This window comes from Chrysochloris asiatica, unplaced genomic scaffold, assembly GCF_000296735.1.
Source record: "Chrysochloris asiatica unplaced genomic scaffold, ChrAsi1.0 scaffold00060, whole genome shotgun sequence".
Lineage (NCBI taxonomy): Eukaryota > Metazoa > Chordata > Mammalia > Afrosoricida > Chrysochloridae > Chrysochloris > Chrysochloris asiatica.
Window position 1 is genome coordinate 7998022 of NW_006408578.1, and position 16973 is coordinate 8014994.

At 41.3% G+C, this 16973-nt stretch overlaps 1 protein-coding gene and 1 pseudogene across 1 annotated transcript in view; both read left to right on the forward strand.

The window, feature by feature from the left end:
* Positions 1 to 16973, forward strand: part of MAK (male germ cell-associated kinase) — a 92591-nt gene that overhangs the window by 12997 nt on the left and 62621 nt on the right. The window contains exons 2-4 of the mRNA XM_006864092.1: positions 881 to 1203; positions 8981 to 9035; positions 14840 to 14961. Coding sequence (XP_006864154.1) covers positions 1103 to 1203; positions 8981 to 9035; positions 14840 to 14961 — 278 coding nt within the window. The 5' untranslated portion in view covers positions 881 to 1102. The remainder of the gene's footprint in view (positions 1 to 880; positions 1204 to 8980; positions 9036 to 14839; positions 14962 to 16973) is intronic.
* Positions 11523 to 13858, forward strand: LOC102822322 (annotated as a pseudogene).

Here is a 16973-nt window from a genome sequence, read left to right on the forward strand (position 1 = left end):
AGATCAAAAGGGGGGAAATGTCGAATAGCATTTCAAATTATGGACTCCAGACTTCCGAGAGCCTTGAAGGTTGGACGAGACTCCTTGAAGCTATCCTGAGATAATCTTTAAAACTTAAACCAAAATATCCCCTGAAGTCTTATTAAAACCAAACAGTAATTTTGCTTAACTGGTTAAAAATAATAATAATTTCTTCCTTGAGGATTATGCTCTTTTTAAGAATTATCTATAAAGAACCAAACTGACCATAGCAACTCAAAACAGTAGCTAGGAAGCTTGTGCCTTTGGGGAAGGAAGAACTCAGAGCACAAGAGTGAGAATGTTACACAACTCAAAGAATGTAATCACTGCCACCAAGTGACACCATACAGGAAGTCTTGAATTGGTATTTGCTTTGCTGTGTATCTTCTCAACAATAGCAAAAACAACAAAATAAATAAAAGCATACGTAAAAATAATGTTATATGTGAACTTTTATTCCTAATTTATTGACAAAAGTTTAACACACTGGTATGATTAAATTGTTGTTGTTGTTCTTGTTAATTGCTGTTGAGTCATATCCGACCCATAGTGACCCTGTATAGGGTTTCCAAGGAGTGACTGGTGAGTTTGAACCACTGACCTTGCAGTTCAAACGACTCTGAAGTTCAAACGACTTTGCAGTCTGATGCATTAGCCCTCAGTGCCACACCAAGTATAATCAAATAGAATATGACAATTTTTTATAAAGCTGTTCTCTTCATGTAAAACAAAAGTTTGCTCTGTGCGTAACTTAACTCATTGGAGTGCTTTTTTCCCCCTGTTCACTTGGTTGCCAATTCATTGCTTAAAGGGACTCTTTAGTGAAGACTCATTTTACCTTTGTTTTGCTTTTCTGCAGAGTGTTCATAAGAATGGAAGCACAGTTTCCTTACAAGATTCCTTATTGCTGTATCTCATGAGCCTACATAATCTTGGAATAGAGCCTACATTTAATGATGACAGACCTGTCACCAGCTAAAGAACTCTGAGGACAAACAGAACAAAACTTAAAGAAGAATTTGAGTTCTCCTCAACAAGGAAGTCCTTTCAGTCAAGCATTTACACTGCATTCATTTCCAAGATGAACCGGTATACAACTATGAGACAGTTGGGGGACGGCACGTATGGGAGTGTGCTTATGGGCAAAAGCAACGAGTCCGGGGAGCTGGTGGCCATCAAAAGGTACCATGGGCGCCATCGCAAGTTTGACCCTAGAAATTCTGATCTTTATTTCCCTTGGCTTTCTTAAGAGTGTATACAAGACCAGAGATCCTAGCTTGGCTAATGTGGAATACCCTTCTGGAGAAAACGTTTCCAAAAAAGGGATTTTGCTGATAACCTGTATATTATTTTAGCATATTGATTTGTCCCACCATATTAATAGACCCAAAAAAAAAAAAAAAAAAAATGTATAGGAACTCTGCTTTTCATGCAAAATAAATCTGGGCTGAAATTGATGGAAGGTAGTGTTTGCGATGCTTTTAGAATTTGAACTTTTAGAGCTTATTGTTTCTTTAAAACAATAGACTTCAAATCAGATGGTATTCATAATGCCAAATTGAATTCTGATTGGCATGTGGTATTTTCCTGGGCTTGCCAATTAAATAGCTTCATTTTTTTTTTTTTTTTCAAATCTACGATATGATCTATTGTTGTATAACAAATTACTCCGAAACTTCGTGACTTAAAACGAGAGTAAACATTTATTATCTCACACAGTTTCTGTGGGTTAGGAATTCAGGAGTGGCTTAGCTATGTGTAGTTTTGGTTTAGGATTTCAAGCAGGAAAGTGGATGTGGCCAGATATTGTTTTAGGACAGTCTCTCTGGCAAGAGTGGAGAACAAAAAGAAAGGACGTGAGGAGTAACCACATTACAGTTTATCTGGCCTGAATAATCCTTCACACTTATAAGTACTGAAAAATGGGAATTACTTTTTGTCCCTCTCTGACCTACTCCTTTTCCCATATTGTACTATTAGCCATTTGTCATTTTTAGTAAATATTTGTTGCTGTGTGCTGTCACCTATTAGTTATTTTGAGATCTGAAGATGACAACATGCATTTAGAGAACAAGATTTCAAATGAAACCCTGAAGTCTTGAGAATTATCCCAAAACAAAAAAGTCTCTAAAATTTAAGCATTTGTAGCTAATAAATGAACAAAAATAGCTTAATAGCACTGGGTGGCACTGTAGAATAAAGCACTGGACTGCAAAGTTGGTTTGAATCACAAGGTGGGCGGTCCAAAACTCATCAGCCACTCCTTGGAAACCCTATACAAAGTCACTATGAGTTAGAAAAGACTCAATGGCATTTAACAACAGCAACAGCAGCTTAATAGTTGTGGGGGAGACTAGATATTTGGGAAATATGCTTGTTTAAGTGAGCATATAAAGATTTCGAACAAAAAGAAAGAAAAATTGTGGCAACTGGACGCTTAGGATAAGTTTATGTAGTTAACAATTATGGATAATTAGAGGAAACTTCTAAGAAAAGTCTATACCAATTTGAACAAAATACTGTTGTTGTTAAATGCTGTCAAGCCTTAGCAGTGTACTCAAGGAACTTAGATTCTGCCATCAACTTCTTCAAACTAGCCCGTTAGTGGTTTTTTTGTGTTTTTGAGGGGGAGATCCTCAAACCAGGCATTGTTATATCCATATTCAAGGAGGGAAAAGGGAGATAAGTATCTTTAGTATTAGTTAATAAGATAACTTTCACAGAAGCCCATAAGTGACTTCCTCTTCCATCTTATTGATTAGATCTGGGTGGCACAACCTCCCCAGAGCCTGAGACAGTATCTACTTTTCTAGACTGTTGTTGTTCTTGTTAAGTGCCATCAGGTTGGTTCTGAATCACAGTAACCTTGTACAGCATTTCCAAGGAGTGGCTGATGAGTTTGAACCACCAGTCTTGCAGTTCAAACCAACCCTTGAGATTGAGTGCTTATCCTATGGCTCCACACCAGGACGCCTGGTAGATGGAGCTGTGATGGTGGTGGTGGTGGTGGTGGTTATATGCCGTAGAGTCGGTTCTGACTCATAGCAACCCTCTATAGGTTTTCCGAGGCTGTAACTCTTTATGGGAGCAGAAAGCCTCATCTTTCTCCCACAGAACTGCTGACCTTGAGATTAGCAGCCTGGCTACTGTACACTACCTGAGCTCCTTGGGAGGTGGGGTAGTGGAGGCATTTTGCTCTGAATAGTTGTGGAAGATGTGCTAATAATTTGCTTAAAAAGTCAGAGAAGGATTGTCAAGTATTGGTAAGAGTCCATCTCTGATGATATAGATTGAATATTAATATTGAGCTACTTGGGGCATTTATATGACTTTTCTTCCCACTTTCACCAAACTGTACGGAAAACAGAGCCTGGAGCAAGGCAAATGTGGTTGATGTTGGAGGAGGGAATGTTCAGATTATATGAACTCCACATCCAGTTTAGGCCACACATTTTGAAATAACATTTTAGATAATACTTCCAAGCCAGTCATGCCTTCCCCCTTTGCTGTTGTTGTTCTGTGCCATGGAGTTGGTTCCAATCCATAGTGACCCAGTATCAGGTTTCTGAAGAGTGGCTGGTGAGTTTGGACCACCGACCTTATGGATCAAACCATCCTTGCAGTTGAGTGCTTATCCTAGAGCACCACAAAACTTCATGTTGAATAAATTTAGTGAAGCAGATGGAGAAGCGCTGCCTCTGCTTAATCTTCAAAGTGGCCAATGAATCGATCCCGTGAAAGGAAACTACTTCATCTGGAAGAAGGTAGTTTTCATTTTGGAAGCTCTTGAAGAAAACTAAGGAATTGCCTTGGAGGGACAGATGGTAGCTATATGAATTAAACATGCTTGGTCAAGAACCACAGTGGGAGGGCCTAAGGGGCAGTAAGTGTGTGTTCGTGAAGGGGGACACCTCAGAAAAGGAGGATGAGGATGGTTGTGCACCTCAAAGAATATCATCCATGTCACTGAATCCATTTTAGAAACATTTGTACTAGGAGTATTTTGTTTGATTATTCTTTTTTTCAATAAGTTTTTATTGTGAATTGAGTGATAATAGACATGGAGGAACATTGGTTTTACACTCATCATTTCATTTCAATGATTACAGTCTCCTCCATGCATCATCATTCAACAGTATTTGCTTCTATTCCTTCTGTTTTTTTGGGGGGTTGGGGGAAGTTAGGGAGGCATGTACACAAAAACACTCAGGAATATATAATCATTTAAATGACCAAAGGGCACATTCTGCAAGTCTGCCTCCTGGCCAGCAGCTCCCAGACTCTCTCTTCCCATGAGTCTAGAGTCCTTAGCTGCTCTATCTCTCCATGTCCTCATCTCTGCCTCCATCTCTGGTGTTGCTGCTTCTCTAGATAGGGTCCCACATTCTGCTCGTGCTCCTCTCCCTTGATGGTCCTAGGGTCTTCTGTTTCTGGACTATAAGATTAACTGCTCCCCCCTTTTTGTTACAAAACTTCTACCTTTACAGGTATGACAGTCACAATTAGTCATGATAACAATTACTCACAATTGAATCATTAAGAATCTTATCTCTATCTCCTTTCACCAGACCCATCTAGACAAGATGAACCCATCTACCTTCCCCTGCACACTCTGAAACTAAACTCCCTTTTAAAAACTTATAAGCCAGTCACTTCATGCCTTTATCACCCCCTCATTTTAGGTATCGAATGTCAAAGTTGCCTATCCCTATCAACCCTGTGTACAGAGGGGATAGCATTGATACTTGATGTGAAGACTAGGAGTATGTTTTGCTGTACATCTTGTCACCACCCACCACAGAATGCAAAAATGAAAGAACCATGCAGGGGAGTGAGATGAAGCAGGGGCTGAGGGCTAAGTGCTCAGTACTGGGATGGCCAGCAGTGCCCTGTGTGTCCTGGCAGCTGACAGACAATGGACAGAGTGTTAGAATTTGAGACTGAGCACGAGGAAGCAGGTTTGCACTTAACTCAGTAAATGGGTGGGCAAGGCTTTTTAAGCAGGCTAGAAAATACAGCCAAATTTGCTTAAAATAAAGAGGATGTGGATTTAGAAGTTGCAGAAACTCTGTAAATAATAAAATGAAAAGATACCTTTTTGAAATTATCCTTTGGGAGGTTTTCATTTAGGTCATTGCTAAAGAAACCTTGTGTTGCTTATTGCCAATCATTATTAATGGGCCCCTGGTGTGGATAAGCACAGGACTGTAAGGTCAGTTCAAACCACAAAATCAGCAGTTCAGATTCACCAGTCACTCCTCAGAAACCCAATACAGGGTCGCTATGGGTTGGAACCGATTTGACAGCACTAAACAACAACATCCTTTCCCTAAGATAATATAAAAAGTAGTTGGGAATAGCCATGAAAACTAACTGAAGGCATTTAAAGAAATAAGGATTGTCCTGGAATGGCCTTTTGTTTCCTGTAACCAGCAACTCTTTCTAGCTTCAGGACCTATATGCATGTGGATATCTGTGTAAAACTTCTTTTTCTCACTGTTATATTTGCTTACCAAAGAGGCCTTCCCTGGTCATTAACTCTCTGAGAGATTTCCTTGTTATTCTATCCCATGAGCCTTACAGCTTGTATCTGCAGTTTGTGTTTGCTGACGGAAAGACTGTGCCCTGTATTAAAATAGTGTCATGGTAATTATATCTGTTTTGTTCTTTGCCCTGTGTTGGATAAATGAATGAATGAGAAAGGTGTCAGGGAATAGAAAAAGAAATGCCTTGTCTTCCCTATTCTAAGACATTGGTTTGCCTAAGAGATCATTGTTTTGTAAGGATTTTGGAAGCTTTGTACTTGTTGCAAATGTATATATCGCCTTAGAGAGCTATTGCTGGAAAGAAAATAGCACTCTAGTAAATGTGGATAAAGCTAATAGATATTTTACAAGTAGAATAAAAATATTGCTACTAAACTGTGAAAAACAACTTGAATATATTTTTACCTGGCATCTGGAAAGATTTAAGTTTTAAAATTCAGAAATTACTTTTCAAGATGCATGGCAGACGGCATGTGCAGCATGGATGAATGTGATCATTTTATTAAATTGCTTTTATTGCTATATTTGATTTTGCTTCTATTTAGTTTTCAATTGATCGTTGTGCTGGATTTATCACTTGCATTTCAGCAAGATAATCTCTAGCACTGAAACATCTCTTTTGATAGCCCTCAATTTCATCAAGGGAGCATGGTGACTCCTTATAATAAGCACTGGACTGACAACCACTAGCTCCATAGTTTGAGCCCATCAGCCACAGAGTGGGAGAAAGATAAAACTTTCTGCTCCCGTAAATATTTAAACCTTCAAAAACCCTATACAGGGTTGCTATGGTTATTTTTAGTTAAAGAAAAACAGCCTATTCCAAAGGCATTAGGTGAACTGAAGGTCAGAAGGAAGCTGGATGGCGGCTCCTCACAAACTCTTGCTCCAGCCCCCAGAAGTAATAGGGATTCCTGGAGAGAGAAGGCCCTGGGTGCAGCAAAACGTGTTCTTTGGTGGGGTTGGTGGAGTGAGCAGCCCAACCTTGGTGACTCGGTCAGTACAAGTGGGCACTTAGGTGATTTCTACTTGTGTTGGGTTGGCATGATTAACTTTTCTTCAGGAGCAGCATTAAATTAAGGAATCACAGAGGAAGCAGAGCCAAGAAAGTGGCTTATTCAGCTGGATTCTGAATCACAACAAGGAAGTATCTTTATCTGTTGCAACCAAAATTTCATTTTTCTTGGCGCAAATTTGAAGGAAGGTGAGGTTGTTCTGGGGGTCAGTTTCACACATGGTGCTTGGTGAAGTTATACATGAACTTGCATACTGTGTGGTAGTGGAGTTGTCCGTGTTTACCACAATGATTCCCTACTCTCCTTTCTGGGTTTCTTCCGCTTCTGCAAACTGAACTAAGCAGTTTAGAATGAACTTTCCTTATGCAATAGTTTCTGCTTAATAATAGCTAAGCAATTCAAAGCTAAGACCATGTAGTTAGTGTCTGGCAGAGCAAGGATTTGAATACCAGCAACCCACATGCTTGGCCATCATGGTATACTGCCAATCTTTCACTTATACCCATACCTGTGTGTTAAAGTTCCACAGAAGCTATAGGAATTCTTCTAATTAATAAAGGTAACTTTCGAAGTTTTCTGAGAATCTTCTAGATCATCTCAAAAAGAAATTGTAATGCTAAGTTAAAGCAATAGGTCATTTTTGGTTTTGTGTTTTTTTTCATAATCCAGCCTTATAATTCCCACCCCTGAAGAAAGATTTTAATTTTTAAGACCACGAAGTCTTATATTTTCTTGTCTCTCATTTCATATGATGAATAAAAATCCATTCATATAAAAATACAACCTCTATCTGTGGTATAGAGTCCTGGTGTGGTGCTGTAGGATTAGCACTAGACTGCTAACTCCAAGGTTGGCAGTTCAAACCCACCAGACACTTCTTAGAAACCCTATATAAGGTCGCTATGAGTCGGAACCAACTTAATAGCACTTAACAACAGCATCTATGGTATAGGAGCCCTAGTGATGCAGTGGTTAAGCACTTGACTGCTAACTGTAAGGTTGTCAGTTCAAAGCCTCCAACTGTATCTAGGGAGACAGATGTGGCAGTCTGCTTCTGTAAACGATTACAGCCTTGGAAACTATGGGACAGTTCTACTGTATGTTCTTCTTGGGAATCACTATGATTTGAAATCGACTTAGCAGCAACAGGATATCTATGGGAACATACAAGTGTCGTAGAATTGCCCTCTTATGCTAAGTATACTTTTGATATATTTGTCTCTAGTTATAACCACAATTGGATGGTGAAAGGAAAGAACAAAATTCAAGAAATTACTGCTAAAATTTGATTACTCCCCCCATGTCTGACAAATCACTTAACACTATGGACTGCTGATTTAAAACTGAGTTAATGATATAGAAGTTGTCAGATCAAATCATTCAACTAAATTTTCTACCAAAATTTGTGATTTTTTTTTTAACCCACTCCCATCTGAAGCATGTTTTTGTTTTTTAGTGCCATCAAGTCAGTTCCGACTCATAGTAACGCTTTATAGAGTTTCCGAGGCTGTAAATCTTTGTGAGAGCAGAAAGCCACATCTTTCTCCTACAAAGCAACTGGTAGACTCAAACTGCTGACTTTGTGGTTTACAATTCATTACTTTTCCTACAGGGCCACCATCCTCCCCACTACCTGAAGCATGGTGTTTAGCCATCAAGTACCAGAAAGAGAGAGGAAATTTGAAAGGGGCTCAGTAAAGTACAATTAAACTGATTAGAGACTGATGGTAATTCTTGCACCTTTGTGTTAAAGCAGGTACCACTTAGGCATAAGCCTTTCTTTCCAGGTCACTCAGAGATACATAGAACTGAGGGACTTCCTTTAAGGACAAGGAAGCAGATGTCATATCCTATCCAAAGTGAACTAACAGTAGATGAAGAAAGCCAGTGGTCTAATTTGTATCCTTGAATCCACAGCGTGAGAAACGTTGACCATACCAACAAATGCTCAAGTAATCCAATCTATGCTCATTTTAGCGAGAGAGAGGTTTTCTTTATTCTATTTTGCAAAATCAGGTGCCCAACCCAGTAGACACAGGCAGACAGGCCGTATGGCCAGCCCACAAACAGTTTTATTCTCCTGTCCTGAAAAAGCCCCTCCTCCAGTTCCTGTTCTCCATTTACAATTCTACTGTCATGTCCGTTTTCCCTACCCCCAAAGCAGCCAAAATAACTCACCCATGGTCTTAATAACTGTGTTCTTATTTAAAGTTCCTAGTCCTACAACAGATTTCTTTCTTGATTCCCCCAATTCATCCTGCTTACATATCCCTGAATGTGAATCAATAATCTATGTCTACAATCTCATGAGCCCTTTATTCCTGAAGATGACCACGCCCACACAAGTTATTCCTCACATCAGTCCATATACATTAATCTTTTCTTTATTTGTTTCAGGATGAAGAGGAAGTTCTACTCTTGGGATGAATGTATGAACTTGAGAGAAGTTAAGGTAAAATATTAGAGATGATAACATAGAGAAGGTCTTAACTCTAGTACCTCCCAGGGATCTCATTTCAGAGGATGGTGGACAAGGAGCTGATTCTTTGGCAGCGAGTCAAAGATGATTACATTCCTTATGTTTTTCTTTTATCTTCCTAAGTACTTTTAGCTCATTGTTTCTGGTTCTGCTCTCAATGGAGGAAAACACAACTTTCCACTCAAAGAGGGAGCTTCAAAGAGTTAGTAGAAAAATAGAATTAAAAGATAGTCGAATTTTCCCACAAATTTTTTGAAGCCCCCTTGTTTTTGAAAGTAGACACTTATTTTCAAAACAGTAACATATGGCTGCAAACACACCTATGAATGTGGTGGAGTACACAGCAAGCAAAATGGTGACTACTTCTTAGACATTACCGAATACCTTGAGGCAATGAGTTACAGGACCTGGGGGCTTGGGATCAAAGTCTCTGGTAACACCCTGGTCAATTGGCATAAAATACTCCCCAGAGACAATGTTTGACATCCTGCCTTGGTGAGTAGTGACTGGAACCTTAAAGTTCATGATCAGTCATGTAAGGTGCAACTACTGGTCTCTCTCATGCAGAGGAAAAGAGAGTGATGAAAATTGAAGATATTTGGAATCAGTTTGTCTAATGACTAATAGACAGGTGGACATCAGTCTCCACCACACTGAGGCCAGAACTAGATGATGTCCAGCTACCACTATCAACTGCTCTAAAGGGATTGGAAGGTCCCAGATAAGAGTGGGAGAAAATGTGGAACAAAGCTCAACATTATTAAAAACAAAAAACAACAACAACAAAACACTGGGTTTACTGGTCAGAAAAAGACCAGAAGAACCCAAGACTATGGTCCTAAGCCCCAGCTTCAGGTCTAGAACAGAACTCAGCCTTGTAGCCCAATGTTTAGCCAAGCAGTAGATTGGTATGTGGGGGGACAACAACACTAGTAAGGTATGCTCACCATGGACTGGTTAACCTGTCAAGATCAAAAGAACAGCATTTACCTAAGGGCAAAGTTAAGAAGGGATGGGAAGGTGGGTGGAATGGAAGCAGGAACCACTGGGAGGAAGTGGGATAAATGTTGTTAAGTGGAGGGGATCGTAATCATTGAGATTAAATAAAGTATCTGATTTATTGAATGTAAAACTGATGATCTTCTCTGTAAACCTTCACTCAATTCACAATAAAAAGGTTCAAAAAAAAAAAAAGCTTATAACTGGAAATATAACTTTTAAATAATTTTTGTTATTATTGTGTGCTGTCAAGTAGACTCTGACTCATAGCAACCCCAGAACAGACTTGGGGTGCCCCATGTGGTTCCCAACGTTGTAATGTTATGGAAGCAGATGACCACATCTTACTCCAGTGGAGTGGCTTGGTGGGTTCAAACTACTTACCTTTGGTTACCAGCTGAGTGCTTAAACCATTGTTTACATGAAGCTTCACGTGATTAAGTCATAAAAATATTAAACCTACTAAATAGATGGGAACTTGGTGGCTCTGTATAATAAGCACTGGACTGCAAGCCACAAGGTTGGTGTTCCAAGCCCACCAGTCACTCCACAAGAGAAAGATGAGTCTTTCTGCTCGTGTGACAATTTAAAGCTTCAGTAAACCCTACACAGGGTCACTATGAGTCTGAACCAACTCAACAGCACTTAACAGCAACAACAGCTAAAACGATGAGAAGAAAACCGTTATAGATAGAAATTTTAATAGCTAAGATTAACTGTTTATTTTTATAGTTGTGTGGTGGTAGCGGTTATGTGCTGTGTAGTCGGTTCTGACTCGTGGCAACCCTGTATAGGGTTTCCGAGGCTGTAAATCTTTATGGAGCAGAAAGCTTCACAGTATTTAAAACAATTTCAAATTGAATTGGCAAAAGTTATGTGATATGTTTATAACAATGACAAAATTTTTTTAAAAGAGTAACTACAGCGGTCACTTATGTACAGCCATATATACCTGAGGAGATCTGGTTCCTTGGTTTGGAAGTTTAAGGTCATGGTTTCTTGGGAAATCCCAGTCTAATGGGCCAAATAATGTTGTTGAGTGTTTCTGTTCTGTCACCTGGTTCATTGTGTAGTGACTGGGGTCTTAAAAAAGCTTGCAAGCAGCCATGTAGGGTACAGTTGGTCTCTATTTACCTAGAGCAAAGAAAGAGGGTCAGAAATAGAATGAGGAAATGGAATGCGTGGGTAATTTCCATGAGAGCAGAAAAACTGGATGGTGCCTGGTGACCATTGTTTAACATGCTGATAAAAAAAAGTCTATAGAAGAAGCCGGATCAAAAGGAGGAAATTGAAGAACAGAATTTTTAAATCTCCTAGACTCCTGTTTTTATGGAGACATGGAGGGTGGACGAACCTCTGAAATTATTGCTCTAAGATATTCTTTAAGCTTTAAACCAAAATTATCCCCTGAAGTCTTCTTAAAACCAAACCATAGCGACCTCATCTTTGTCAGTGCACAAAATGGCGCCTTACAACCTACTAGTAACCCGCCTGCAGAAAGCCCTGGGTGTTCGATAGTACCATGTGGCCTCAGTCCTGTGCCAACAGGCCAAGGTGGCCATGAGCCACTTTGAGCCCAGTGAATATATCCGCTATGACCAGCTAGAGAAGAATATTAACATTGCTCGCAAATGACTGAACCGGCCTCTGTTGGAGGAGATCATGTACGGCCACCTGGATGACCCAGCTAACCAGGAGATTGAGAGGGGGAAGACGTACCTGCGACTGCAGCCAGACCACGTGGCCATGCAGGATACCATGGCCCAGATGGCCATGCTGCAGTTCATCAGCAGTGGGCTGCCCAAAGTGGCTGTGCCCTCCACTATCCACTGTGACCACCTGATCAAGGCCCAGCTTGGGGGTGAGAAAGACCTACGCTGCGCCAAGGACATAAACCAGGAAGTATATCATTTCCTGGCAACTGCTGGTGCCAAGTATGGCGTGGGCTTTTGGAAGCCTGGATCAGGAATCATTCACCAGATCATTTTGGAAAACTGTGCATACTCTGGGGTTCTTCTAATCAGCAGTGACTTCCACACCCCCAACGGGGGCGGCCTGGGGGGCATCTGCATTGGAGTCGGGGGTACTGATGTGGTGGATGTCATGGCTGGGATCCCCTGGGAGCTGAAGTGCCCCAAGGTGATTGGTGTGAAGCTGACAGGCTCGCTTTCCAGTTGGACCTCCCCCAAAGATGTGATCCTGAAGGTGGCAGGCATCCTCACAGTGAAAGGTGGCACGGGCGCCATTGTGGAGTACCATGGGCCCGGCATCGACTCCATCTCCTGCACTCGCATGGCGACAATCTGCAACATGGGCGCAGAGATCGGTGCCACCACCTCAGTGTTCCCGTACAATCACAGGATGAAGAAGTACCTGAGCAAGACCGGCCAGGCAGAAATTGCCAAAATCGCTGAGGAATTCAGGGATCACTTGGTACCTGACCCTGGCTGCCATTATGACCAGGTGGTTGAAATTAACCTGACCGAGCTGAGACCGCACATCAACGGACCCTTCACACCTGACCTGGCCCACCCTGTGGCTGACGTGGGTAATGTGGCCGAGAAGGAAGGGTGGCCCCTGGACATCCATGTGGGTCTGATTGGCAGCTGCACCAACTCAAGTTATGAAGACATGGGGCACTCGGCAGCTGTGGCCAAGCAGGCGTTGGCCCACAGACTCAAGTGCAAGTCCCATTTTACCATCATGCCAGGCTCTGAGCAGATCCGTGCCACCATTGAACGAGATGGCTATGCCAAGACCCTGCAAGACATGGGTGGCATCATCCTGGCCAATACCTGTGGTCCCTGTATTGGCCAGTGGGACAGAAAAGACATCAAGAAGGGGGAGAAGAACACGATTGTCACCTCCTACAACCGGAACTTCACCGGCCACAACGATGCCAACCCCAAGACCCATGCCTTTGTCACATCCCCGGAGACTGTCACAGCCCTGACCATCGCCGGCACCCTCAAATTCAACCCAGAGACTGACTTCCTGACCGGCAAGGACGCAAGAAGTTCAAGCTGGAGGCCCCGGATGCAGATGAGCTTCCCCACGAGGTGTTTGACCCTGGGCAGGACACCTACCAGCACCCTCCTAAAGACAGCAGTGGACAGCGGGTGGACGTGAGCCCCACCAGCCAGCGCCTGCAGCTCCTGGAGCCTTTTGACAAATGGGACAGCAAAGACCTGGAGGACCTGCAAATCCTCATCAAGGTCAAAGGGAAGTGCACCACTGACCACATCTCGGCTGCTGGCCCGTGGCTCAAGTTCCGTGGGCACCTGGACAACATCTCCAACAACTTACTCACTGGTGCCATCAACATTGTAAATGACAAGGCCAACTCTGTATGCAATGCCGTTACCCAGGAGTTTGGGCCTGTCCCTGACACTGCGCGCTACTACAAGAAACACGGCATCAGGTGGGTGGTGATCGGAGACGAGAACTATGGTGAAGGTTCGAGCCGTGAACATGCAGCGCTAGAGCCCCACCACCTGGGGGGCCGGGCCATCATCACCAAGAGTTTCGCCAGGATCCATGAGACCAACCTGAAGAAGCATGGCCTACTGCCCCTCACCTTCGCTGACCCAGCTGACTACAACAAGATCCACCCCGTGGACAAGCTGACCATCCAAGGCCTGAAGGACTTTGCCCCGGGCAAGCCCTTGAAATGTGTCATCAAACACCCCAACGGGACCCAGGAGACCATCGTCCTGAACTACACCTTCAACGAGACCGAGATCGAGTGGTTCCGGGCCGGCAGCGCGCTGAACAGGATGAAGGAGCTGCAGCATTGAGGTGCCCGTCTGCCTGCCGCCTCAGACCCAGCTCCGTGTCATTTACAAGTGCAGTCTGTGTGTCATCAGAACCGGAGCCGAGCCAGCCACAGAGTCCTGTCCCAGACAGCGTGACCAGACACTCCTGCCTGCCCCTCCTCAGCCCACTGAGTTACCAGACTGGGTGTCACCACCCTGTCTTCCCAGTTCTAGTTTGGTTCTGATCTTGAGCAGTTCTGTGCACTCTATTTATTCCTGATGACCAGCCACCCATCTTCAGAGATTTTTCTCCTGCCTGATCATTTCACTGGTGGCTGAAGGACTTGAGAGAACCTTTTGTTCTTACCAAAAAATGATCAATTCAGTGAAAAAACAAAAAACAAAAAAAAAACCATAGTTTCACTTACATAGTAGTAAATAAAGTCTGTTTTGAGCCCAAATTCAGAATAGTTAGGAAAGAAAGAAGAATGGAAAATTGAAAACAGGAAGAAAGTGGGCTAAATGATGTAGTGTAGGGATTGCAATCAGAGATATGAAACAAAATGTATATGAACTGTTGCATGGAAAACTTATCTGAAAACCTTTACCAAATTCACTATAAAAAGTTTAAAAAAGAGTAGATAGGAACATCAAGGGGCAGTGAGTTTATGTTAATTGAGGAGGGACACCTCAGAAATGGAGAGTGAAAATGGTTGTACAGCTTGAATGTCACTGAATTGTATGTTTACGAAACTTGAATTGGTGTATAGTTTGTGTTTATTCTCAGCAACAGAAATAAATAACTCATTTTAATCAAACTTAAAGGCTAAAAAAATAAAAACAGTCGCAGTTTATTTCAAGTAAGTGTTCCAAGATATTTTAGAAAGTACACAGGTATTCAAACGTAATTTATTAATAAATCCAGAATAAAAAGAACACTACGAAAGGTAATTAATATAACTAACCTGGTGCTAATTTCTGTAATTTGCTTTAAGAATTTTCATATATATTTGCATATTGCAGTCTCTGAAGAAACTTAATCATGCCAATGTGATTAAACTGAAAGAAGTTATCAGAGAAAACGACCATCTTTATTTTGTATTTGAGTATATGAAAGAAAACCTCTATCAATTAATGAAAGACAGGTATGTCTTTATTTTATGAACACTGATTTTCCCCTCAAATTCCTTTGATTGTTTAAGTATGTCACACTTTACAGTATACAGATTCAGTATTACAAGGGGTAGATTTAAATAGATAAGTTCTATCATTTTGGCACTATAGGATAAGCACTGGTCCTCAAGGTTGGTTTGAACCGCAATATCGGTGGTTTAAATGCACCAGCCACTCACCGGAAACCCTATACTGGGTCACTATGAGTCAGAACTGAGTTGACAGCACTTAACAACAACAACAATCTTTATCAGAGGATACCAATGAACAGTGAAAGCCATCTATGTACATAGCCACTTTATTTTTGTTATGATTCCTTAAATGTCAAGATAAACAGTTTGTATAAACATACATACTATCTTTCTATAATTTTAAAAAATAATCCTGGTCTTGGTAAGTCAGGAGTCCTGATGTGGCACTATGGGTGCTGGACTACATAGTTTAAACCATAAGGTCGGCAGTTCAGGCTTACTAGCCACTCCTTGGAAACCCTATACAGGGTTGCTATGGGTTGGAACCACCTCGACGGCACTTTGCTCTGATACTGTCACTTTACTTTAAGCATATAATGTATTTCTATAAAATTAAATTGTTGGTAAAAGTAAAAATATTTTGTTTGTTTTGAAATTTATTTTGGAGCTTGTAGGAGTGAATTTTAAATATGATGGGACTTCCAAAAGTTAAAGGGGAAATTGAATGAAAAGATCATGGAATTTTCCATCTACTTTTTTAGAAGCCTCCTCATATATTTCAATAATATATGATCATTCTTCTTTCAGGTTTGAGATAAAAGCAGTGTTAATATTTCTGTTGTGTGTTTCCAACCTGATTGGGATGGTGGGACATTTAAAAACATAATATATATGTGTGTATTATATGATTCACAAAATAATGTGAAAAAATTAGCTGTCTTATATATATGTTGATAGCATTTTGAATTGACCTTAAAAATCTGTCCAATCAATCATGCTGAAATATATTAGAAAATGTGATAAACCTTACAAACTTAAAATAATTGAAAGCTTTCAAAACATAGCATGGTGGGAGAACAAATAAGATGGTAGATCAGGTGGACGTGCAGTAAGGAGCTCCATCAGCAACAAGACAGAATACCGGACCAAGCAGGCTCAGGGGATGGTGCCAGAACCCTGAACCACATATATGTAGAAGATTTAGAAGATTGGAAGATTGGAAGGCTTACAGCTAGGAGAACTTGTGCAGAAGCAAGAAATCCATTGCTTTCTAATTCAAGATGCTCAGCTACTCCCAGTGTCGCCATCTTGGGAGAGACCAAGCGGGGGAAGGATCAGCCACAGATGCCTGACAGAACCACCAAGATAAAGGTAAAGGTGTGGATATTCTTTCTTTCTTATTTTTCTATCTGTTCATTGTTCTCTCACTGTCTGCACACTTCCATTCTGGTGATTAAAGGGGTTGCCTGAGTGAATGGACACCCCACCCACACACCCTGAAGGATCTACTACACAGGTGCACAGATCTCCTCGAAATTTAAAGTGACAGTTTCCACTTAAAACCAAATGGCCACAGCTGGCCCTGAACTGTTTATCACTAGGAAAAATGTCTGAATGGGGATTGTGGAGCAGGACAGGCAGACTGAAAAGGAAATAGGCCGAAAATTCAATCCTGAGTTACGTCATAACGACCAACAGTAGCATCTTGAAATTTATCAGAAAGAAGAGTGAAAAGGAAAGCCCATCTCCTGATCACATCTACCTGGAGGCAATCAGAAAGCTTAAAAAAAATACCAAACTACACACTCATCTAAGTATTAAGGCCACAGATAACTCCTGAATATGGCCAAAAAAACAGAAACAGATGACCATATCAGCACATGTCAAGAAAGGAGATAAAATGACTGAGGCAAATGAGCTGGAAGTAGACCTATACTCCATACTGGAAGATGGGCAGGCTTTGGAAATGCCTGAGAAAGAATTCAGAAAAATGATTATAAAATGTATCAAAA